This window comes from Pelobates fuscus, chromosome 6 (assembly GCF_036172605.1).
Source record: "Pelobates fuscus isolate aPelFus1 chromosome 6, aPelFus1.pri, whole genome shotgun sequence".
Classification (NCBI taxonomy): Eukaryota; Metazoa; Chordata; class Amphibia; order Anura; family Pelobatidae; genus Pelobates; species Pelobates fuscus.
In genome coordinates this window covers 45358866-45386353 of record NC_086322.1, presented here as the reverse complement: position 1 = coordinate 45386353, position 27488 = coordinate 45358866, and the positions used below count along the sequence as shown (strand labels likewise).

At 39.9% G+C, this 27488-nt stretch overlaps 1 protein-coding gene across 1 annotated transcript in view; it reads left to right on the top strand.

Annotated features, from left to right (window-relative positions):
* Positions 1-27488, top strand: part of ATOH8 (atonal bHLH transcription factor 8) — a 61881-nt gene that overhangs the window by 20394 nt on the left and 13999 nt on the right. Inside the window, exon 2 of the mRNA XM_063457645.1 lies at positions 3271-3462. Coding sequence (XP_063313715.1) covers positions 3271-3462 — 192 coding nt within the window. The remainder of the gene's footprint in view (positions 1-3270; positions 3463-27488) is intronic.

The following is a 27488-nucleotide window of genomic DNA, read 5'->3' as shown; positions in this document are numbered from 1 at the left end:
ACCGGACCATTAACGTGTTTCGGTCTGCTATTTCTGCAGCGCACGTTCCTATAGAGGGCTCTTTGGTGGGCAAACACCCGTCTGTCTGCAGACTCTTGCGGGGCATCCGCATCGCTAGACCCCCGAATCCCAAATATAATCAATTCTGGGACGTTGCCGTCATGCTCACGTTCTTGGAAGCTTGGCCGGACAATGAAGCGCTTTCCCTACGCCAATTATCAGCCAAATTAGCTCTCCTCCTCTGCTTGGTCTCCTTCCGAAGAGTTTCCGACATCAGGGCTTTCGACTTTCACGCCCTCGATTTCACACCAGAGGGGGTACACTTTCATATCACTAGACGCACCAAGACCAACTCATCTACCGTGAGCTACCCTTACTTCTCGGAGAGACCACTCCTATGCGTAGCCCGGTGCATAAGACACTATATCGCTCGCACTACCCTTCTCAGAGCACCTACCGGACCCCTCCTGGTATCCTATGTGCGGCCTCACAAACCAGTCTCGTGCCCTACCATTGCACGCTGGATTAAATGGCTCCTAGCCCTGGCTGGCATTGATGCATCTTTCGGGGCTCACTCGGTTAGAGGCGCAGCCGCCTCTTCAGCACTCTTAGCTGGAGGTTCCTTAGCGGAAATTCTATCCTCCGCTGATTGGTCTAGAGAATCCACCTTCCGTACCTTTTATTTTAGACACTCTCCTCACGTTTCTCTGTCCTTGCTATCTGTGCGTTAAAATAGCAAATATGAAGCCTCCTGTCTTGCCATAAAATTCGGGATTATTCTAGCTCCTAGTGACCGAATAATCTAAATGTTATTAAAGACAGGAGGCGAATATTTTCCCACCCTAGATTCCTTTCCCACCCTTCTAGGTAAGTATTCTGTACTATCTCCAATTTCTAACTATGACTTACATCCTCTCTTTCGCTAACCTATACTCATTAGGTCGTTATTATTATAACCCGTTTTTTCTATTATATTTAGTTCATTAATTCTAGATGGTCATTTACTGTTATACCACTCAGTTATTACCATAGTTAGAGCTTGCACTAAAATTGGAAGTCAGTTCACTGCATTTATTTGGTTTTTCTTTTGCCAAAGAGACCATACTTTCACGATGTTTCTCCTTCCTCCTAGTGTGAAGATCACTTGCCTTCTGCCTTGACTTTACCTGCGGGTTGATCATTACCTTCATCCTTAAGGATACCTTCACCGTTACCTGTTCATCGTTTTAATGACTACTTTTACATGGTTGACTCTACGACTGATCGGCTACATCAAGAAAGAGGAATTGGGAGGAGCCTGATAACAGTTTATATTGCTGTGATGCACTCTGATTGGTTAAACTTTTTTACACTGCTGTTAACTGTTTCTTTGCTGCTGGGAGTTTCAGTAAAGAAAGATAAGCAAATATTCGCCTCCTGTCTTTAATAAAATTTAGATTATTCGGTCACTAGGAGCTAGAATAATCCTGAATTGTCACAAATGCATATTTTATTCAAATAACCACACATTCAAAACTGTCTGACTATGAAGTTCCTTAAAAATGAGTTAATTGATAAATATATGTGGTGTGCTCTGATTTCATCAATGTGGAGCCCATATGTCATGTGGCAAGGGTTTGTTTATTAGATTACGTGGCCAATTTTAAGAAATTTCCAAATAAGTTTATTAAATATCCAGGTTCTTATGCTTGGCCATCTCCATTGCTGCATAATGCAGTATCATTACCATATATTTTGAGGTAACAAAATCAACGAGCAGTGACAATACAGGTAGAAGGCGAGGTGATGAGGGCACTGCTAAATTTAAATTCAAAATAAAAATAAAATTATTAAACAGCAAACAAGCTTAACAGGCTAATTAGAAGCACCATTTTGATTATGTAAATTAACCTTATATTCAAATTAAAGGAACACGCTTTATGTTATGTGTATTATTATAAATGCATGCTCTGAGTTTCCCTCCAGCACCACCTCCACCAGATACATGGCACTTGCTATCAACAGGATTCTGTAATTAGGCCCATTGTAATTGTCAGCACCAGGCCCCATGGGCTCTTAATCCGGCCCTGATAACAGTAAAAAAGGGCATTTTATTTCATCCAGTTAGACATAGATATCCAGGGCATGATAAAATAATACCAAAACGAACTATGGAACATTTGGATTAAGACCCAGGGAGTGCTACAAAAAGAATAGCATGCCAATGGTTTATGTAGAACTTCAGCAACCCAACACAGACGCTGGAGAACCCGCTAGGCAACGTTAATTACAACAACCTAGGTCTTGTCGCACACAACCAAAATCTGAACAGGCCTCCCAACTGTCCTGCTTTTGGCGGGAAAATTCCTGGCTTTGGGATGATGTCCCACCATCTGGGGACACCAGGGAACAGTTCCTTGGCAGCATCGCTGTAGCTCCTTATTAGATGGGCTGGGAAGCAACACTAGGAACATGCTTGGGGCCGGTCAAGAATCCTGTCAGTGGGCAGAGCTGCCCATTATGAGAGTAACTGGTGATGCACCCATTGTACATCTCTACGGAACTTGCTGGCGCTATATAAAAATAATAAAATAATAATAATAATAATAATAATAATAATAATAATACAGACCCCCTCTCCTTCCCCCTATCTCAATACTCCTCTCCCACTTGTTGAGAGGAATTAACTTGTCAATGTCACCAGTGACTAAATATCTGGAAACAAGCAGCTATGACAATAGTATCATGGTTCACAAACAAAATGTTAGGAGATCCCACAAGGACTCAACTGTCTCTGCTGCGGGTGCAGAACAATACAGACAGACAGGTCGATAGAAAAACAGCATCCATGTGTGATTGACAAATGAAATGGAAAAGAGAGGCAGAGTTTAGTAACTGCCCCCTCTTTATTTGTTGGCTGCACAGATTGTGTGGGTCGGTTTGTCAGAAAGCACCAGTGTTCAGGCATCTGCTGCACAAGTACAACGTATTTTACTTGCTTGATTAAAACAAATGCTAATTTCTCACCTGAGACAGATTTTAGTTATATGTTGTTCCGCTGAGCCAGAGTAACTACTATACACCTTACTGCAATGTTCTCCCTGGGGGGCCTTTGTCGTATTCCATAGCAAAATATTAAAACACATTTTGCCACCAAAACCCATCTGTTACAATGTGTGGTATATCAAAAACACTGTATTTGTTCCTGCAGTTCTGTTCCATTCTGTGATTTATATGTTTCAATCAATAGGTGTGATCGTGCTTTGATCATAGATTTTCCTTCCATTGCAGGTTCCGTGTTATTCATATGGACAGAAGTTATCTAAATTGGCCATTCTGAGAATAGCCTGTAATTATATTCTCTCCTTAGCCCGCCTGGCCGACCTTGATTACAGCGCAGATCACAGTAACTTAAGTTTCTCCGAGTGTGTAGAGCAATGCACAAGGACGTTACAATCAGAAGGAAGGTCTAAAAAAAGAAAGGTAGGTCACCAGTAACAAAACTCAATTCAACTCTTTGAATCTCATGTTTTTAACATTTACTCGCTACATTAATTCCAAATAAAAGGAGCACTATAGTGTCAGAAATACAATTTGTATTCCTAACACTAAAGTGCTGAAGTAAATATTTAGGGAATCAGCTCCCCTCAGAGTGAAGTAAAACAGGTGTGTAAACTTACATTTTCTCCATCCCCATGCTGTTCTGGCCACGGCTGACCCCACCTCAATCTTGATTGGGAGGCTAATGTGCATGCGCAGGAAAACACTGCGCCAATTAATGAATCTCTATGGGGAGCGTTTAGCGTCTCCATGCGGAACACTGAAATAGGAAGCCTCTCTACTGACCGTCCAAGTGACTGCCGCTAGAGGTGTTACTAGGCAGTAATATCTTTCTCTGAAAAGGCAGCGTTTACACTGAAAACCCTGCAGGGACATACTTTAGGCACCAAAACCAATGCAGTAAGCTGTAGTGGTTAGGGTGACTACAGGGAGGATCAAGTACAAGTAATGCCTTCAGTACACACTTACCAGGGGTAGAGTTCAATGGAAACATAGAGGTATAGAGTAAAATATTCCCAAAGTGCTAAATGTACAGAATGCAAATGAAAAGCTGTGGATATGTTAACGAATCATTTCTCACTTAATTGTTTAAGCACTTAATATGTGTTGTTATAATTTTCAAAACAAATCACATTTAGCTGGAGCCAAAAATGGACACACTGCAAACTGGGACGGAGGGGCAGAAAGAGGGGTTGAACAAAACAAATTATTATAATTTTTTTTAAAAAATTCAAAACATTAATAAACAACCTACCCAGCATAAATAACTGTGCCTAACTTACACACCCCACCCAACGTGCGTGTTCCTCTAGTGTCCTTTATAGGAATATGAGTGATGGAGACATTAGTGCTTATAGGGTAACTCACTGTCAAAAGGACCTTTCCATCAATTTCAAACAAAAGTTGTTCGGATAACTAAAGCAGGGTGGTCCAGAGCTGTTCACCATGCACCAGTTTCTCCTCAGAACCTTTGTAGGAACTAAAGATGACAGGACAGTGTTGTGTGGAGTTCCCTGGGCACCAAAGTGCACTTTAAATTGACCCTGAAGGCACAATGACCACTTCAACAAATGATTATGGTGCCTGACTCTCATTTCCAAACTGTTTAACAGTAAATAAGAGTGCATGGGCTCCCGCAGGCCAGTTCCCTCTAACGGAATGGCTAAGGCAGAGTTATACCACTCCAAATCATGTGCAAGCAGGCAGTGAGAGGCAGAAAATTGCCTTGGAATTCCATGTACTATAACCACTTCAATGAGCAGAAGGGGTTATGGTACCTAGAGTGCCATTTAATGATGCATTCATTCTGCTGTGTTTTGCATGGCTTATATGGATGAGAAGAGGTTAACAGGAATGCACAAATTAAAAAAAAAATTAAAAAAGGAAACAGAACACCCTAAAGAATATATGAACAATACTTATTCACTTTAATAATATAATTATGTATCCATCTGTAAAAAGATAATATAAATATAATAATATATAATAAATATGCTATCATAGTTTAAAAACAATCAATTGGGCACTCACATGTCTCAGAGCCAAATACAGCGGACTCTGACTATAATGGCACGTAGCTATAATCAGTGCTTCTAGCTGCTCCACTCCCTTGTCTACTTCTACTCAGCCAGAAATTAATGGAGGAACTTGAAGTTGGAAATAAATTTAATAGATAAAAACAACCAAAAACAACATAAAAAAATACAAAATAAAACCAAAAATGTTCATACAGAATGTCCAGATAAATAGTCTACAGCACAACGCATTTTGACCGGCCTGGTCCTCCTCAAGGTGGTCATGTTGTCCATTGGGCAATGTCCTTATATTAGCTCCTGACAGGAAATTTAATCTAGTGTCTCGAATCGGCGTTTACTTCTGGGTTGCACAGAGCTTACGAATTTGCCCATATCAGTCCAATCTACATTCGACTAGGTACAAAAGGTGGAAGCGCACACAGTGGTTATATTTTACCTTAGATATGACAAACGTGTCCCTTTTTTTCAATATAATAAATTATTAGATCCTGTATAGCATAAGCATAAAGAATATCATAGTGTAACATGTAATACAGAGCAATAAAAGTATAACGTGAAAATGGAGCGCTCACAATTTTCAGAGCCCTTAAAAGTTGGCTCTGAATTACAAACGCAGTTTATCCACAATAGGGATAGTTGGTAACAGATAGGGTCCCACTGGAGTTGAAGGATGTCCAGGAAAACCAGGAACCAAATAAAATCAAGTAAACTTTATTTTTATAAATGTTAGCTAAAACAATTAAAATAAAGCAGTACAAGGCATTTCAACCAATATAGGTCTTCCTTAGGTGCAATCTAAACATGTCCTGCCAATGCAGACTTATTTACCTCAAACTTAAATTAGACACAGGTGTATTAGATGTTGTAAAAAACAAAACAAAAAAAAAAAAAACATTCTACCAAATAAAAGCACACAGAAAAATTTAGCATAAAATGATACATATAAATAACATAATATACAAGAGCAATGTTAATACTAACAAAAAACCTAAAATATCGGAAGTGTGAGAGAAAAAGGAAATGGGTGATTGTACCAGAGAGGAAACATACAATAATACATAACAATAAAAGCACTCTAATATATATGTCAGATAAATTAAAGTTAAGTTAAAACACTCATCTCTAAATCCACATTGAGCCCATTTGGAGACAAAATGTTTAAATCAATGATTCACTTCACCTCACATTTGCTCAATGTGGATTCCAGATCACCTCACCTCCAATATCCAGGTTACCTCCACACCACTGTGATATGTTTTACATCAGAACAGTTCCTTCTTATTCGTGAGAACTGTCCCTTTGGAATGTTCTCTAACCAAGGCCAAAAGTGGCAACTTTCTTTCTGAATAAAACTGTTGACATCCACATTTTTTTAAAAAACAGTTTAATTCAGAAAGAAAGTTGCCACTTTCGACCTTCGTTAGAGAACATTCCAAAGGGACAGTTCTCACGAATAAGAAGGAACTGTTCTCGTGTAAAAAAAAAAACGATTTTTAAAAAAAAAACTAAATTTGTGAGTGGGGGATACTCTTTAAAAAATTCAGAAACGGATATTAAAAACATCCGTGAATATAAAATAATATTAATAAATCTAAAATAGTCTCTTTGTTTTTTTAATTTCAATTGTAATCATGAACAGCTGAGACATATCAACAAGAATTTGGCATATTTTACAAGACGATAGAGAAGCTGGGCCTCATTTGGGAGATAAACCCAAAATGGTTTTTAGAGGAGCCCGTCAGCTCAAATTTTAACCTCCATTTACATTGGAAATACATTGGTATACGTAGGGATAATAAAAAAAATGGTTTCCAATATTGTGGTAATTGTATGGGTTGTAAAATAGGCAATATTAAAGAAAAAACTGTTACGACATTTAACTCAATGATAAATTGTCAAAATGTCCCCATCAATTAATTTCTGACATGTCACTGTAAAACTGTTGTGTATGTCCTCAACTGTCCTTGTAGTTTGCAATATGTATGAAAAACATCTAGATGTCTAAAAAAAAAAAAAACAGGGTAAGCGAACACATATACAACATTAAAATGGAATACCAAAATCATAATTTCTCCCTACATTTTTTTAAATTATCATAATAAACACCCTACAAGTTTTTTGGGTGTTTAACTTGTTCAAAAACATTGGAGGGGATGTAATCTGGAATCCACATTGAGCAAATGTCAGTTAAAGCGGATCTTTAATTCAGACACTTTGTCTCCAAATGGTCTCAATGTGGATTTTTAAGATGAGTGTGTTCATTTAACTTTAATTTATCTTACACATATTTTAGGATGCTTTTTATTGTTTAATATTGTATGTTTACTCTCTGGTATAATCACCCGTTCCCTTATTTCTCTCAAACGTCCAATATTTTTAGGGTTTATTTTTAGTCTTAACATTGTTTTTATATTTATTATGTTATTTATATGTATCACTTTATGTTTAATTTACAATTTGTTTTTATTTGGGAGAATTTATTTTTTATTCTTTTTTTACAAATGCCTAATGTAGATTGGACTAATATGGGCAAATTCGTACATACTGGGTAAAATGAGGACTTAAAAGCTGGCAGATTTTGCCTCGGAAGTAGGCAGGCCTATTAATAATATCATGCCTGCGGAAGCACTGTCCTCGGTTAAAGCCGCAAGTCCAATGATGTCATCCACATAGCGGCATCATGCTGACGTCATGACTCACAAGGTGGTTGCCCACCGCATTCAATTTCCTGTCAGTACCTAATATAAAGACATTGCCGAATGGACTACATATGCACCTTGAGGAAGACCATGGTCACCCCAGGCTTGCACTTAGCTTGCATGCAAAAAAAAATTTAGGCCTCGCTAGTAGCCTAGAATTTGAAATGTTGAACTCTGGTATAACGGAAATACATACAAAGCATTCTGTTAAACATTAACATCTTCACAATGATGGGAATAGACATTGGAATATTAACCATGATTTGCGTCAATATAACCAATGTTTTCTCCCATCTCAGCCCAATAAGCAAATTACGTACAAGAGATGATAACCACGTGATTAGAATGTAAATAATTCTAAATGTAGGATTCTGTGTTAGTAATTATTAACCTTGATACTCATTTTTAGTAACCTTAACTAAATAGCAAGTCAAACATCTTCAAAAGCGTGCCTATAAATCGTTTTATTATTTTGATAATGTTTTGTATCTATGATGTTAAGAAGGCAGTTGTCTGACGTGACTGTAGAAAGTAAACACTTGGCCTACGAAGTTGGCAGGAATATATTAAAACACTATACAGAAACATTACATACGTGTATTCATTCCTGTGTGTGTACTGTCATTTTTATCACAGAGAACGCAAAAGGACAAAGTTTTATTTTTAGCAAACTAAGAATCAAGGCGATGATCAAAACATTCATCCGATGCTCAAAGTGTTAGTCATCCAAATTCTTTTTTGAGAATGTCTGTGAAAATAATAGTATTGGCAAGATAATAGGGTGTGTGTGTGTGCTATTCCTGCCCAATTTGATTACCGCTAACTGGCGCAGCCTATATGTTCATTACAATTAAGAGCAAACCTTTTTTTCCTTACCTCTAATCATTGCCAAATTAGTCACCGGCAAATGTTTTTTAGGCCATCCTGTGTATTCCCTTGATGCATGTTGACTTCTTTTTTTGGGGGGGTGGGGGAGGGGTTTCAGCTATATTTTTTTATATACTGATGTAGTATGTGTATATATATATATTTTTGTTTTTTGTTTTTGGGAGGTACTGATCCAATACTGGCCTTAAATTTAAGTTCCCACAAGTAGCAACTGATTGAGGGTTTTATCTAAAAACACACATGCAAGTATGGGTATCTTAAGGAAACAGCATTAATTATGATTCACATTCCTTCAGGTTACTTAACGCTGAACCAATTAGATGAAATCATCATCAAGCGGCATTAAAAAGGAAGCCAAGTGTTCAGCCGGTTTTTCCTTTTAGGAAAATAACATGGATGAATAAGAAAAGAGTGATTGATGTTTGCGTTCAGCATTTTATTACAAAAGGAGGTTTGTAAACTCGGTTTGAACCTCTGTGTAGCTTCTAGGGGTCTGTTGTCACGGCGATTAACAAGCCAAATGGCCGATATGAATAAAGGGATAACTAGTTATTGTCTTCGCTGATTGTCTCCCTGGCCTTCTTGGCTTTTTGTGTGCGATACGAAAGACAAAACGTTCAAATTGAGTCGCTCTCTCTGAGAGACATGGAGGGGGTGCGGTTCTACTTGGAAGAAAGGACCGATAATAAATAAACATGTATAAACATCCTCTTCTTCAACAAGGAACATTGCACAGTAAGGCATCATAAATGTACCAAACAAGGCAGCGTTTTCATGGCAAGCTGTTGCTTTTCTGAGAAGGATGTAGGCCGAATTCTAATCCAGGGGCAGTGTGGATTCATTTATCGGAATGTATGGGGCCTCTATAGCACCCTGCTGATTCCCATTCTCACTACTGCAGACTGGCTCCTAACTAAGGATGAATCTTGAGTAAAACAGGGATAAATTAAGCACAGTGTCTTCAGCGGTGAAGAACCTTTTGTAGAGTTAAGACAATGAGAATTGCATTTTATTTAGTTTTGCCCGCTTCATATCATTGGTATGCTTGACTTGTGTGCTCTCATAAGAATAAAAGGATGTTCTGCCCAGTCTTTTGGCATTAGTCACTGTCATTTCATTTCATTTTTGTATTGCTATCTGTCAGCTTGTTCTCCCTGATTGTGTGCCCTCGGACAGCTTTTTCCAAGACCTGCTGTGTTTATCTGATGAAGAAACGGACATTGCAGTTGCGTGAATATTTCTATGGATGATTGTCTAGCTGTCATGGATTTCGGGAAGGTTGTAGTACATTCAGCAAACTCCAAGCACGTCCGTGAGACATAGTGGGATCGGCTACAGCAACCGAAGTTTATTTTGAGGGGCGTCCAATCACCATAACCACTACAACGTGCGAACACTGGCAAATATAATCTGCATTCAATTCAATAAAACTCTCCTTAGTGACTTTAACACAATCAGAGCGTCATTTGAGAAGATTAACACAACAAAATGCTCAGATTGGAGAAAAGACTCTATAATTTGGAACAAAACGAAAAGTGAATAAAAAGTAAGTTTTTCTTTGTAAAAGGCTCGATGACTGGAGGGAGTTAAAACTTTTCTGCCCCTTGGATCTTTCCATATTATTTTCACACATTGAGATCTACTCATAGGAATACTTATCTCATTATGGATGCAGATTAATGGCACATTTCCATCACCTCATTTTGTTTTTAACATTCTTTTTTTTTTTTGGCACCACGCAAAGCATTGTTTCTGTTGAGTCATTCTTTTGTAATTTATATAATGCTAACATTTCCAGCTGCTGATGTGATGGATGTGCCCGCGGTCTCACCAGCTATTCTCACTATGCCACAGTGTGGGCATCACATGTAATGCAGTCAAGTGATAATTAGATTACAATGTGGGCAATTACTTGTTGTTGTAGCGAGAAACATCTGTCGTCCAGTGACAAACATACAGGAGCTCCACCATCAATTTATCAATGTCCACGCTGGGGGGGATATAATGTTCTCCACTCAAGGGTGGACAACGTTTCAGCTTGGCAAAGCCTTCATCAAACTTTCGCAAGGGCTACAGATTGTTCACAGTGAGCAGTGCAGTTTATAGACGAGCAGATTCCATATTTTGCATTTAAAAATCTAGCGAAACTTTATAAAAGACACTCATACTCCAGCCCCCCCCAGATGTAGCTTAACTACAACATTCATGATTCTATAGTCATGCGATTGCAATCAAAGAATTCTGCGAGGTATAAGCCATCAACTATCAAATACGTTGATTTGTTTTGAGAAATCTCTGTCCGGATTATGATTAACAAACAGAAGAAATAAATACCTTGTATCTGTGCACACAATGAGATCGAGGTATATTTATAAGCAGAGGGCGCTACGAGAAAGCGCTATGTGAGTAACCAAGGCATATTCAGTCACATTTACAATAGCATAGTGATAGCAATCAGCTTTAAATTAGATCTGATTTACGCAGATGCTACACTCCACATATGGTTGCAATGAAAGGAAGTTGGCTTAACTACTTAATGTCCCAAATTGATGAGCTCACTCTTATGGAACTAAAAGAGTTAAGGCCCTAGTAGGCTCTATACAAGGGACTTATTATATGGAAGCATTATTTGATCCCGAAATTCACAGGAAGGATTTACATATTAAAAGAGCCCTAAACACCCACCTTTGCTATTTTAATCAAATCAAACCAGAATAAACCTCAAACTATGATAAGTGTAGCACGCAATTAATACTTTACACTTCTTTTAAATCTTAGTCCCTTTAAACTGCAATTTCATTAAAGGATTACTCCAAGCACCGTAACCACTAAAGCCCACTGTAGCTGTTATGATGCCAAGAGTACTCTGGACCAGTCCCCCCAGTAATGGTTTGCTCCTTTCGTACCGAAACACTGCACATACAGACTATAGGCACTATGACCACTTCTAATCACCGAAGTGATCTTGGTGCTTGGAGTAACCAGTCAAGCAGCTCCCTTGCCATTTATTTTTCCTGTATTGTGAACTTGTTTTGTTACTGCATCTTCTGTGTGTAGTTTGCCAGTTGTGCGATGCAGTACATTACCGAGGTGTGCAAAGGGCTGGCAACACCAACCTCTGCATGGAACTCAACATATTTGAATAGAAATAAAACAGATAACAATAATAGAAAGTAACTTAAATTATATACACAATTAAAGAAAATGTCATGTAGATTTCAAATCGGACCTTAAGATGAATCAGTTTATGACTTAAAAAATATTATGAACCCTCTCCCCCCTCTCCCGTTCCTCCCCTCTCCCCCTCTACTCGGTAAATTATTCCAGAGCACACATGGTGGCACAGTGGCACGGGATACCCGCACCCCCAGGGGGGAGGAGAGTTTAATAAAAAATAATACAAAAAATTGTTTATTTTGCAAAAGAAAAAAAGAAAGAAAAAATGTATTATGAAAAATGTAGACAATGCATCTTGGGCATCGCATGGACTCGTTTTATTACTAAATCAACAGATTTCACCTGATGCCATCCATGAATTATACTTTAAGTTAACTCTTGTTCTTTTCTTGTTTCTTTGATATTTCCTCAACAAGTTTTCGATAGGGTTCAAATCAGGTGATTAGGCAGGCCAGTCCAAACACTGAACACCTTTGGTTCTATTCACAATCATTCCTCGATGGTCAGGAGCAAATGCCGTCCTGGAACACATAGTCACTATGTGGGAATATGGCAGCAGCACTAAAAAGCATTTTACTATTTAGGACACCAATGTACTTGCTAGCATTCATTATTCTCTCTCCCTGTGCCATTTGCAGCCATACAAGACCATCATTACAGATGTTGGGAAGTTTAAAATTATTTTAATGCACTGGAGCTTGAATTCTTACCAGGATACCTCCTTACACATGAGGTACCATTATTTGCAGCAATGGAAAAGTTTGGAAAAGGTTGACTTGCCACTAAATAAACTTTTTCCCAGTCAGCTGTCGACCAATGTAGATGTTGCTTAGCACACAGTAGGCAAGTTTTTCGCTGGCGTTCTGACAGTGGAACCTTCCTCCTTGCTTTACAGCCTCTGAGCCCAAAGGAATGGTTCAGAAACCCTAAGCTGTGATTGGCTCCAGAGTTAAAACCTCTGATTAGTTGATACAACTAAATTCTCGATCTGGTCTTCCTTTTTCAAGTGCATGGAGTGTTTGTTTTGTACCATAAAAGTAATTGGAGAATAAAAGTACATAACATAATAATGCTGATCTGTTTTCAGATTTAAAATCTACATTGAATGTTCTTTAATTTGGTATATAATTTAGGTTATTTTATATTGTGTTATATATATATATATATATATATATATATATATATATATATATATATATATATACGGTATATATAAAATACAGAATCCAGCGGCACCCTATAATGTATGCATGTTTAGGTGAGTGCAGCCCTCTTGGTTTCTTTTATATATATATATATATATACATATATATATATATATATATATATATACACACACACATACCAAGAGAGTTGTGGTGGGAAAACCCCTTCCACCTGAAGTAAGTGGATAGTTAATACATTGCTAAACACAAATGCACACAGCAGTCAAGCCATAAGACTTGCTTTTCCCACAGAAATCTCACTTTAACAGTGCTCTCACTACTGCAAGGGATTCTGGGTAGGCGTATGCAAATCAGCTCAACAAAGAACCACACTTTTGCCTCATAATTCTACTTTATACATGGATTCCTTGGAGTATGTGTCTTCAACAGTTTTTAAACACAACTCACGAAGAGGAGCAAAGCCAGTGAACCACTCATGGACAGCTGTTTCGTTGTTAATGCAACTCATCAGCATGGGGTTGGTTACTGGCTTTCTATGGAGGCTTGGCGTTACTTGTAAAGGGATTATGAGTCAAAAATGTGTTTTTTTGTTGAGCTCATTTGCATACGCCTACACAGGGCATAACCCTTGGCAAAAAAAAAAGTGCCGCCTCGTTTGCTCCACCCACTCATGCAGACTGACATACACTGACCCAAGAAGACTAACACATATCCATGAAGACTGACACACACGCACTGACACATGCAGACTGATGCACACACACGCACTGACTCATGCAGACTGACACGCACTGACTCATGCAGACTGACATGCACTGACCCGTGCAGACTGACACACATGCAATGACCCATGCAGACAGACACATACACACTGGCCCATGCAGACACACACACACTGGCCCATGCAGACACACACACTGGCCCATGCAGACACACACTGACCCATGCAGACACACACTGACCCATACAGACACAAACTGACCATACAGACACACACTGACCTATACAGACTGACCCATACAGACACACACTGACCTATACAGACACACACTGACCTATACAGACTGACCCATACAGACACACACACATACAGACACACACTGACCCATGCAGTTACACACTGACCCATGCACACACACGCTATTCCATGCAGACACACACTGAGCCATGCAGACACACACTGAGCCATGCAGACACACACTGACCCATACAGACACACACTGACCCATGCACACACACACATACAGACACACACACTGACCCAAGCAGACTGTCATACACAAATTCTTTGAAACACACATTGTGCTTTTCCATTGACCCTCTTACCTTTATTGCATATGTGACTTTGTGCATGTTCCTGGCAGCTTCACTGGGCCTGGCTGCCTTTACTCCGTTTCAGCCCTGCCCCTGCTATGCTCCCAGCCACTTGTCCCCATGTACAGGGCATGGGGCGGGAGCAAGAAATTGATGTGCCGTCGTGTTGTTGCAGCAATAGGAGTCTTTGTCGGGGGCCAGGCTGAGCAGGCTGAGGGTGATACTGCCAGACCGGTGTTATACTGGGCGCTAGTGAGCAGCCATATAAGTGCTCCCTAGCGCCCGGTAACATGGCCGGCGGCATGATTTGCATAATTAGTCCATCCTAGAGGGGTGGCCAAACGAACAGAGCAGGGAAGAGACTGCCAGCGCCCCCCATTAAGCAGCACCCTAGGCGGCCGCCTAGTTGGCCTATAGGAAGCGCCGGCCCTGCGCCTACCCAGAATCCCTTGCAGTAGTGAGAGCACTGTTAAAGTGAGATTTTTGTGGGAAAAACAAGACTTATGGCTTGACTGGTGTGTGTATTTGTGTTTAGCAATGTATTAACTATATATATAAAACGTTCCATTTGCTGATAAAGTACACCTTCCTGCTAGTCTATGGCTGTATAAATTATTAAATATGTGGAACACCAGGGAATTAAAGCAGGACGATGGGACTGAACCATGAAAGCGGGCTTGTTGGGAGGTCTGGGTCTATATACAGCATGCAGTTAGGCAGCTAATGGAATTTTAGCCATTGAGAGCTGCCAGTAAATTATGGAAGCTGTTTTTTGGGAGGAGCGGGGGGGGGGGGGGGGGGGGTTAGCAATAAAACGGGAGTTTATTCACTAAAAAGGGTTGGGGTAAAAAGTCAACCGAATTGGAAAGTTAGGCTAAAGTAAGTGAGATGAAGAAATATGTTATCCTTTTAATGTTGCAATTTTATTTTCACCTGATGCAACTGTTTTTGTAGTGACTATAACCTTCAGTATGGTAGCTTTTAGCACATATTAGTTGGACTTCAAAAACCCCTTCAGAAATACATTTGTTTCCCAAAAATTGATATCTGGAAAAACTTAGCACTTGCTACTTGTCCCTAAAAACGAAGAAGTCTTATCTTTCCCAACAATCAATCACTGAGCTTAACAGCTGAGTCCTCTATGAGGTAAAAACAACTCCTGACATACCCTGCATACCTCCCAACTGTCTTGGATTCACCATGACAGTCCTGAAATTTGGAGCCCAGAGGTTTTTTATTTGTCTATGTCGCCCCTTGCATGCTTTGCAAGCCCTCCCATCTCTGAAAGTCTGTGCCACGGAGCACTCCAATCAAAAGCTTCTCATTGAGAAGCCTCTGTGCTGGAAGCGCAAGCTCTTGCGCCCATGATTGAGGCATTGCAATGCTTTTCGGTGAACTGTAGTTCAGCTCAATGCTTCTCAGTGCAGCTCATTAAAAAGGGGGGGAGGTAGGTCCACTCTAGCCCGGCATGTCAGCCACTACAGGTCTGTGAAACCACCGGAGAGCCAGGGAAATGTTTCTGCACCCAATTATATAAAAGTGGTGCTGATTTCTATTGTACAGCGCTACGGAATTTGTTGGCGCTATATAAATATTAAAATCATAATAATAATAATAATGTGTTAGGAGTGTTCCTTTAATTCTATGTGTACTTACCCACTGTTTCTTCATATTAATCCTATTACCTATCACAGGTGTCACCTGATTTCTGTATCAGTAAAACGCAAATGCCTTTAGCAGTGAAACAGTTAAAACCAGATGTTGAGTACTTATGTTTTGTCTTGGCTTTATGGAGGGAGAGAAAAAACCCTCTACAGATGAACTGTCTGCAGCAGTCTTTGTTACAGTCAGCCGCTATATGAATCTACCATAAGACATAGAACATATGGTTCCACTGTGAAGCCAGAAAGACATTTCCTGCCAATCACACAGCTGGCTTCATGTCTCTTTCCTACACAATCACACACAATGTAAGTCAGACAGATCCAGGCGATTAGTCCTGCTTTCTGGACTATATAATATTGCGCAGGTAGATAAGGACTATGAAAAGCTGATGGTAAATAACAAAAGTCAAAGTCAATTTAGAACAAGAACAACGTATCTTATTTACACAGACTCATGTATAAACACATTTATTGTAGTTTAAAGACACATTGCTGGGAGTGTTATTGCTGTGGAGCTCTGTTATACATTCAGACACATTACTGGGAGTATTATTGCTGTGGAGCTCTGTTATACACTCAGACACATTACTGGGAGTATTATTGCTGTGGAGCTCTGTTATACACTCAGACACATTGCTGGGAGTGTTATTACTGTGGAGCTCTGTTATACACTCAGACACATTACTGGGAGTATTATTGCTGTGGATCTCTGTTATACACTCAGACACATTGCTGGGAGTGTTATTGCTGTGGAGCTCTGTTATACATTCAGACACATTACTGGGAGTATTATTGCTGTGGATCTCTGTTATACACTCAGACACATTGCTGGGAGTGTTATTACTGTGGAGCTCTGTTATACACTCAGACACATTACTGGGAGTATTATTGCTGTGGATCTCTGTTATACACTCAGACACATTGCTGGGAGTGTTATTGCTGTGGAGCTCTGTTATACATTCAGACACATTACTGGGAGTATTATTGCTGTAGAGCTCTGTTATACACCCAGACACATTACTGGGAGTATTATTGCTGTGGAGCTCTGTTATACATTCAGACACATTACTGGGAGTATTATTGCTGTGGAGCTCTGTTATACATTCAGACATATTACTGGCAGTATTATTGCTGTGGAGCTCTGTTATACACTCCAATACATTACTGGGAGTATTATTGCTGTGGGGCTCTGTCATACACTCAGACACATTACTGGGAGTATTATTGTTGTGTAGCTCTGTTATACATTCAGACACATTACTGGGAGTATTATTGCTGTGAGACTCTGTTATACACTGAGACACATTACTGGGAGTATTATTGCTGGGGAGCTCTGTTATACACCCAGACACATTACTGGGAGTATTATTGCTGTGGAGCTCTGTTATACAATCAGACACATTACTGGGAGTATTATTGCTGTGGGGCTCTGTTATACACTCAGACACATTACTGGGAGTGTTATTACTGTGGAGCTCTATTATACACAGATACATTACTGGGAGTATTATTGCTGTGGAGCTCTGTTATACACTCAGACACATTGCTGGGAGTGTTATTACTGTGGAGCTCTGTTATACACTCAGACACATTACTGGGAGTATTATTGCTGTGGATCTCTGTTATACACTCAGACACATTGCTGGGAGTGTTATTGCTGTGGGGCTCTGTTATACATTCAGACACATTACTGGGAGTATTATTGCTGTGGATCTCTGTTATACACTCAGACACATTGCTGGGAGTGTTATTACTGTGGAGCTCTGTTATACACTCAGACACATTACTGGGAGTATTATTGCTGTGGATCTCTGTTATACACTCAACACATTGCTGGGAGTGTTATTGCTGTGGAGCTCTGTTATACATTCAGACACATTACTGGGAGTATTATTGCTGTAGAGCTCTGTTATACACCCAGACACATTACTGGGAGTATTATTGCTGTGGAGCTCTGTTATACATTCAGACACATTACTGGGAGTATTATTGCTGTGGAGCTCTGTTATACATTCAGACATATTACTGGCAGTATTATTGCTGTGGAGCTCTGTTATACACTCCAATACATTACTGGGAGTATTATTGCTGTGGAGCTCTGTTATACACTCAGGCACATTACTGGGAGTATTATTGTTGTAGAGCTCTGTTATACACTCAGACACATTACTGGGAGTATTATTGTTGTGTAGCTCTGTTATACATTCAGACACATTACTGGGAGTATTATTGCTGTGAGACTCTGTTATACACTGAGACACATTACTGGGAGTATTATTGCTGGGGAGCTCTGTTATACACCCAGACACATTACTGGGAGTATTATTGCTGTGGAGCTCTGTTATACACTCAGACACATTACTGGGAGTATTATTGTTGTAGAGCTCTGTTATACACTCAGACACATTACTGGGAGTATTATTGTTGTGTAGCTCTGTTATACATTCAGACACATTACTGGGAGTATTATTGCTGTGAGACTCTGTTATACACTGAGACACATTACTGGGAGTATTATTGCTGGGGAGCTCTGTTATACACCCAGACACATTACTGGGAGTATTATTGCTGTGGAGCTCTGTTATACATTCAGACACATTACTGGGAGTATTATTGCTGTGGAGCTCTGGTATACAATCAGACACATTACTGGGAGTATTATTGCTGTGGGGCTCTGTTATACACTCAGACACATTACTGGGAGTGTTATTACTGTGGAGCTCTATTATACACAGATACATTGCTGGGAGTGTTATTGCTGTGGAGTTCTGTTATACATTCAGACACATTACTGGGAGTATTATTGCTGTGGGGCTCTGTTATACATTCAGACACATTACTGGGAGTATTATTGCTGTGGAGCTCTGTTATACACTCAGACACATTACTGGAAGTATTATTGCTGTGGAGCTCTGTTATACACTCAGACACATTACTGGGACTATTATTGCTGTTGAGCTCTGTTATACACTCAGATACATTACTGGGAGTATTATTGCTGTGGAGCTCTGTTATCCAATCAGACACATTACTGGGAGTATTATTGCTGTCGGGCTCTGTTATACACTCAGACACATTACTGGGAGTGCTATTACTGTGGAGCTCTGTTATACACTCAGACACATTGCTGGGAGTGTTATTGCTGTGGAGCTCTGTTTTACATTCAGACACATTACTGGGAGTATTATTGCTGTGGAGCTCTGTTATACACTTAGACACATTACTGGGAGTATTATTGCTGGGGAGCTCTGTGATACACTCAGACACATTACTGGGAGTATTATTGCTGTGGAGCTCTGTTATACACTCAGTCACATTACTGGGAGTATTATGGCTGTGGAGCTCTGTTATACATTTAGACACATTACTGGGAGTATTATTGCTGTGGAGGCCTGTTATACACTCAGACACATTACTGGGAGTATTATTGCTGTGTAGCTCTCTTATACACTCAGACACATTACTGGGAGTATTATTACTGTGGAGTTCTGTTATACACTCAGACACATTACTGGGAGTATTATTGCTGTGGAGCTCTGTTATACACTCAAACACATTACTGGGAGTATTATTGCTGTGGAGCTCTCTTATACACTCAGACACATTACTGGGAGTATTATTACTGTGGAGCTCTGTTATACACTCAGACACATTACTGGGAGTATTATTGCTGTGGGGCTCTGTTATATACTCAGACACATTACTGGGAGTATTATTCCTGTGGAGCTCTGTTATACACTCAGATACATTAACAATATGGAGCTCCTTGAAAAGAGGGTGTGACGGTACAATCCGTTACTCCGTCAAGCATTCCCTTCTTCCCATAGAATAAAATCACCAAGTAATCCACAGAGTAATAAATCGCTGGTATCGCCAAATAATCCACACATGAGCCAAAGCTTAATGCTGGAACAAGACTTTACTGGAAGTAACAACAACAGGTATTCAAGCTACAGTTTATTTTATGCCCTGCTCCCATGCAGGGGAGGGACACACACGTTATCTACAGTAGCCAATAAAACAGAGGTTACAGCCCACACAAAATCCTCCCCTCTGCCTGTGTTTCAATTATCTTGTACAATAGAAGATGCAATTATCACAGGCAGGAAAAATACAGTTTTTACAGCATATTCATTACTTCTAAAATATACATCACATTCGCATAAAAAAATATATATTCACAAACAATCCATTCAGGGGAACAACATATCAAAAAATTGCATGAATCAGACCAGGGGTTCAGAAGTTAGTAAAGTATCTTTTGGGGCCTGGTTGGCAGCATGGCTATCTGGCCCAAACCAGTTTTACAGAGCCCTCTATCCTGGAGACAATGGGGAAAATAATCCAATTATATCCAGGGATAGAGGCAGACTCCATTGAGCACATGTTACCAGTAAAACACAAAAGGATACAAAAATACATAACTCCTATCATACTGAATTGAACGGGCCAAATCTCCCAGGTCCATAGTCACAGGGCAAGAGGCGGGCAAGCAGTCCTCTCCAGGCACAAGTGGCGAAGGGAAATGAATGGAGGGGGATTCTTCACAGAGGGACATTAGGGTAGAAAAGAGTTTCAGAGAGATTTAGGCGCAAAATAGGGACTGTCCTTCCTAAATAGGGACACTTAGAAGGTTTGTGTGTATTTTATTTATACAGCACTAGCTGGTGTACTCAGGGCCTTACAGGTGACATTACAGTAGAGGCAGGTGTGGTAATGTGTAGCCATAGTCTGACATATTGTATTTATAAAGCACTGACTGATGCATTTTGCAATTTACATTATAGTAGAAGGAGGTATAGTAAGTATAATTAAGCAAGCCAGTAACCAACCTCATGCTGATGATTTGCATTAACAACGAAACATCTGTCCATGAGTGGTTCACTGGCTTTGCATCTTTTCCCAAGTTATGTTTCAAAGCTGTTGTATACAGCAAACACAGACTCAAAGGAATCCATGTTTAAAATGGAATGAGGCAAAAATGTGATTCTTTGTTAAACTAGCTTGCATATGCCCATTTTTTTTAAACATGAAAGAACATATGTAACATTTCTCCTACGTAGCGTTTTTGTAACTCACTGGATATACGAATAAAAAGAAGGGACAGTATGGGGGGAGTAGACAGATACTGTATATGATGATATGCTTTCATATACGTTCGGGGTTCGGAGATCGTTGTTGGTTGCCCGGCCCTCAAGCCTGGGACAGCTTTATTATATAAATGGGGTACCCTGTGATGTTCTTTGTCGGGGTATGTGCCTGTTCCTGTGTCCTGACGCACTGGAGGGTCAGGGTTGGGGTTCTTATTACTGGGTTCGGGGTTATGCTTTCACCCCTCCCAGCTCCCGTTCCCCTAGGAAATGCACAGTTAAGGAAATAGATATATACACAATAAATATTAGGAATAACAGATATACAGAATAGCATAGAATACGAACTCTCTGCCTCATACCTCTTACAGCATGATAACAAGCTCAGTATGGAAGGAAAGAACGTTATACAGTCTCATGTGCGGCGCCGTTCGTTTCATTTTTGTTTTATGTGTGTTGTTTTATTAGTATATACGTTTTTTAGACCACCAGGCCATGTTTTTAGACCACCAGGCCATTTTATTGGCAATCTGAAATCTGCCTGCAAGGACTTGCAACTTGCAAGGACGGCAGAACCCTTAATTATATTATAAAGCACAAATTGATTGACATCCTTCCAATTCGATATGTTTTGCTGCATTACAGCATCAGACTCAGTAGTGGACCGAGAGTTTTCCGTGATATCCCATCATAATCCTTGACCGAACGCCAACATACTCGCAGTAAAACTTATATAATTGGTTTTGGTTCTGAAGAACAACTATTCATAAGATCTAAAGTTCCAATAGTTACACTACACGTTAAGCTTTAAAGATATGCTACACATCGTCCCCAAGTCTGTTCAGAAATGCTTATACTGTGCTGTGTATATTATAAATCTGTTTGAAAGGCAAGATAATACTGCAGTTTGCTCTATTTTTTTCTCTCTCTTTTATTCTTGATGTTCAACACAAACAGAGACAGAATGCAGCGGGTATATTAATCCATCTGAAATGTATTAAACTCTAAGGGCGTCTCAGGGGTTTAATACCACTGAGGTCACCGTAGCATTCTTCGGTTTAACCCTTTGATTATCAGACAGGCAAGCAACTTGAAAATCGTTCGTGTTTGCTTACCTCTCTGGTATACAGAAGGTTGAAGTCCGAGATATCTATTCACTAAACAGTGAAAGTAGATTTGGGTAAATAAAAGGAAGGGGCTTATTCACTAAATGCTGAATTTAGTGAATAGAAAACTGAATTGCAAACGTGCGGCTAAAATATTCAAGCTGGTATATATTGGTAATATGCATTTATATAGCGCCAATTTATTCTGCAGCACTTTAAAATATTATAAAAAGGGGGTAATTTAACAATAAATGAGACAATTACAAATTGTTGCAGGGACAATAGGTTGATGCGAGCTTGAAGTCTATATCTAAGTTCATTTTTATTGAACGCACTAAATTTTCTATACACAAAGCAACAAACACCACCAAATGTGGCAATTATAGCACCCATCACCGTGAGCTGTGAATTTGTGGTTGATTAAAAAACTACATTTAGGCTAAAGTAGCCACATTGAATATTCAGTTCTGCCTTTTCAGGCTATCCAGCAAAACATTTTTTGTAACCTCTGTATCATATTTAGGTTTAGCGATACCCCCTTTACAATGCATACATGGCTATTCACCAAATTGAGAATTGTCAGAAATTCAAAGTGAATATCAGACGTAAGGGCATAGTCGAACTGGAAAAAATCTACACATCAGCTATGCTTACCGTTTGACTGCATTGGCATTATTAAAGGGACACTATAGTCACCAGAACAACAAGTCAGTCTTTACATTACTGTCCACTAACACCTCCAGTGGCAGTTACTCAGACGGCCACTAGAGGTGCTTCCTGGGTCTGTGCTGCTTAGTGTATAGTACTGACATTCAGCATCTCCACGATCTGCATGTAAATGCAGAAAGCTCCCCATAGAGATGCATTGACTCAATGCATCTCTATGAGGAGATGCTGATTGGAGCAGCAAAACGTTTAGCCGTGCATGCGCAATATACTGCCAATGCTTTCTTATGGCCAATTTTGATGATCTCAGCCTAGGAGTTAGATCAGGAGACCCCCTTATAGCGCTGGAATAAAGGTAAGTTTCATACCTTTTTTAAAAAGGCAAGGGGGCGGCCGGCCACCCAAACTGTGTTTTTACTAAGTTTGTTCTTAATACGTTTGTATACCTGACACTATAGTGTTCCTGTAAATTTGAAATTCACTTTGAATTCCCAAAAATTCTCCCTTTAGTGAATAACCCTGTTATTGTTACTCCATTGTGAATTGTTGTATAAAATCGTGAATCACCAGGAAATGAAACCAGTGGGATACTTATTTAAACACGTTTTTTATGTATGAAATTGCCCCCCTAATTGGAAATCGCCCCCTTACACTGTCTCCTATAAAATATGATTGAATTGTTACAAAACATAGCGGCGTGACAAAAATAAGCAATTTGACACCCTAGCTATCACTGCCTATGTACAGTGTGTATGTGCATCACATCTGCCTTTCTTTAATTTATATCAACTTATATTTTTCCTTAGAAAAAAAATAAAATAAGCCACCCGCAGAACTCAACACGGGCGACTCGTGCTGTCAATCTGCCTATCTGCCTCTCCGCACTTTATATATTTAGCGGAGACGGGCTTGATGCGTGCTTATTTTACTTCCAAAAGTATATTTATTTCTATCTTGGCTATGATGTGCACGTATAAAAATGTGCGTATTTATATAAATGTGAGAGGAGTCCTTTCCACAATGTTAACCTCAGATTCTGTAGTGGGGGCTAGGGGGCCTTTTGCACATGTATTTTTGTGTTAGACCGCAGCTGTTAAACTTCGCAAGGTTCCCAGTCCTATTCCTTTTATTTTATTATTTTTTTTTTCCTTTGGTTTGTTTTTGATCATTTGTTCTTGCAGTCAGTTAAGAGTATGCGGATAAGCTGCACATAGTTGTTTTTTTTGTTTTTTTTTCCCCTTCTCCCTGGCTGTCTCAGACTCCAGATGTTCTGAGTGCTAGTTTGGGAAGTCCTGCTGGCGCCACTCAGGGCAGAGGGCAAGGGAAAGGCACGCGAGCTGGAAGCTGAAGCACTCAGTCACTGCTGGATTTGGCACATTCCCCAGCTTTTTGCTGGCATCCTCCCCAGCTCTCTCCTGGCCATCTGTTCCAAAAAAACACTTTCAGAACCTCATCATCACTCAGGATACAACACTGAGAGCAGCTGTTTCAGAGGCACCAGAAAAAAAAAAAAAGAAAAAAAAAGCTCAGCTAAAGGTCTCTTTATGAGAGAGGAAACTAGATTCTGAATCACAGCACAAGCGTTGGAGTTTGCATTAAATAAAAAAAAAGGGGTTTGAGGCTGGAACTTGGGAATTTGGTTTCTGCGCCGTCTATGTGCGCTAGTCATATATTTCAAGGCAAAACACACACACTACAACCACTTTGTATGTAGACCTATTTAATATTTCTGTAAATAACATTTTAAATCCAATATGCTCATCGGTAATTTGAATTAAAACACAGTGTCACCTTTCCATGTGACTATTAGAGTGTAAATCTTTGGGGTTTGCGTCACTCACATACTCACACATACTCACACATACACACACTCTTATATAAAACAAAGTAGCATTGCTACCATTAACGTCTTGTGGTTTAAAATCTTTTGTGTGACTTGCCTTAGTAAACAAATTAGGCCCATTTAAAGGACCGCTACTTCACCCAGACCATCTTAATGAAGTGATCTGGGTGCACTGGCCCTTTGTTTGTTTTTTGTTTTTAATTCTCTATTTATGTTCATCATCCAGAGAGCACAGCTTTAATAACATAAGGTCATTATATACTATGCATTTCTTCACAAATCATGAGTACATTGGCAGGTTATACAGAACGTAACAGTATCCTTGTAATGGACAATCTCTTATAACCCAAACAGTGGTATGATATCACCCTTCCGGTGGGGTACCCCCAGATCACGACTTTTTGAACAAAAAGAAATAAAAACAAGCAGGGTCAGGGGAAAGGGTCACTGAAAGGGAGTGAGGGGGGGGGGGGGGGAGATGGCCACTGGTCCATCCGACACTCTCATCTGAGGGGAAGCCATCCAGGGCCTTAAGTCTTCAGTCATATGGCCTTCCCAACGGGGTGTAATTATGGTCCGGGGCCCAAGGTGCGAAGGCTCATTTATGGACAGAAATGCTGTGACCTTGGACACGTGGCCACCGGGAAATGATGCTGCCAGCGGGGCCATAGGGAAAGATCCACCAAAAAGTGAGTTGTAGGGGAGAGAGCGACCCACGGGGTCCATCCAAGGCCCCCAAGCAGGGCTGCCTTTTGGTTTTAACTCTGAAATCTAAAACTTTGCCATCTATTAGATACATTGCTATATTGCTTACATTTCATGGTTAAGTACGTCTCCAGTGGCTGTGTGCCTGATAGCCACTAGAGGTGCTACTGTTGTGAGAATCCAGTCAAATGTGATTCTCACAGCTAACTTCCATTTAAAGGGACACTCCGGTCACCATAACAACTTAATCTAAATGAGGGGTTGTTCGAATCTGAAGCGCTTTCCCTTTAGAAAGATAAACAGTATAATATATCATAAAATGAAAACATATATTCACCCCGGTTAACTTTCCTCTCCCAGCCCACATATCGGGACAACAACTGTCTACTCACCTTCCTTTAATAAGGGTATAAACATGTGCCTTATCTTTGGCAACCAGTAACCTTTTATATGCTATAGGGCTATACACAGTGCTGTGAACCCGAATTGCCACTCGGATGACATAACCTACCATAGCCCTATCAGCCACAGCCTGTTACTACGTTCATGTATTTATCATGTTAAAATGTGCAAAGTTGAAATGCCATCCAACTGTTTATCTATATCCTTACCTCGCCTGCACTAGCTATTGTGGCATTGTGGGCGTACATGTATATTGCATGCACAACAAAAATAAAGAATTAAAAATAAAATAAAAATGAAAACATATATAAATACCCTAGAAAATTATATAAATCACACTTCTTAGTTCTGTGTAGGAATGGTAGTCTGAGTTAGAGTAATATTCAACGTTCCGAAATGAAATCAGGAAGGTATTCAACCAACCCATTACCTGGCACACACAGACTTTGAGAAAGTTTGCAATGAGCGAAACGCGTAAGTCACGTGGTGCTGCAGACGTCATACATTTCGGCGTTCCGGGGGGAGGTGAATCAAGACGAAGCCCCAGTGGATGGAGAGCCTTGCCACGATATCCACCTAACCTAACCGTGAGCTAGCCGCATATGATGTGTAACACTAAGTGTTTTTATATTTGGAATTTAATAAAGCTATTTTCCATCTGGAATGACCAGGTTCAGATATTAAAATGTTGTTTTACTGTGGGGCCAGTTAAAGTCCTTAAGCCAGGTGAGCAGGCAGAATTAAGGAGAGTGTCTTAACCCCTGTGTACTAGCCGTGCTGCACAATTGGAGGCTTTTTTGTGCTTTAACCCTATAGGATTGAAACAAGCAAAACCACATATACAAGGGGCTACATCCAATACCCCTAATAAAGGTGAGAGCACCTACTAGGGTGATATTGGTGGTGGCACTGGATAAGAGATATTACACCATTGGGAGTTTTTATCCTTACAGATCTGGTATCCAAAAGATATTTTAACCCCAGACGTGCTGGATATCATTAGAGGTGGCTATTGTACCTGGAATTTGACTGTGATTGCAATTCCCTTGGAACGTAGACTATTATTCTAACTCAGAAGCCCTATAAAGGGTCAAATGTGAAAGGGTTTATAAAACCCCCCTTCATGTCTCATTAGACATGTTTACCTTTGTCTGATACCAGCAAAGTTTATTGTATGTGTAGAAGCCCTATAAAGGGTAAATGTGAAAGGGTTTATAAAATACCCCTTCCTGTCTCACTGGAGATTTTTGGCTGATATCAGCAAATTTAATGGCTAGAGTAGGACTCACCTTTTGAGGCTTGCCTTGATGTGGCAGGTGAGCTTATTATTAAATGGCCATTGGAATAAAACTAAAGAGCCTCCATTTTGTTTAAATGTACATGGGGATTTAGGCCAGAGCGCAGGTAACGTTCTCTTTGTTTTTACTATGTATTTTGAGCTGTTGGATACTAAGCTACTGCTGCTGTAAGCGCGGTGCTTTATCTTTGTGTTCTAACTCAGACTACCATTCCTACACAGAACCAAGAAGTGTGATTTATATATTTTTTTTAGGGTATTTATATATATTTATATATTTATGGTGCTAGGAGGCTCCCAGATGCACTCATACCTAAAGGGGTTAAACCGTTCTCGAATGGTTTAGCCCCAAAGGTTGCCTCCAGCTCCAATCTCAAGGTCCGCCAGAAGGCATAC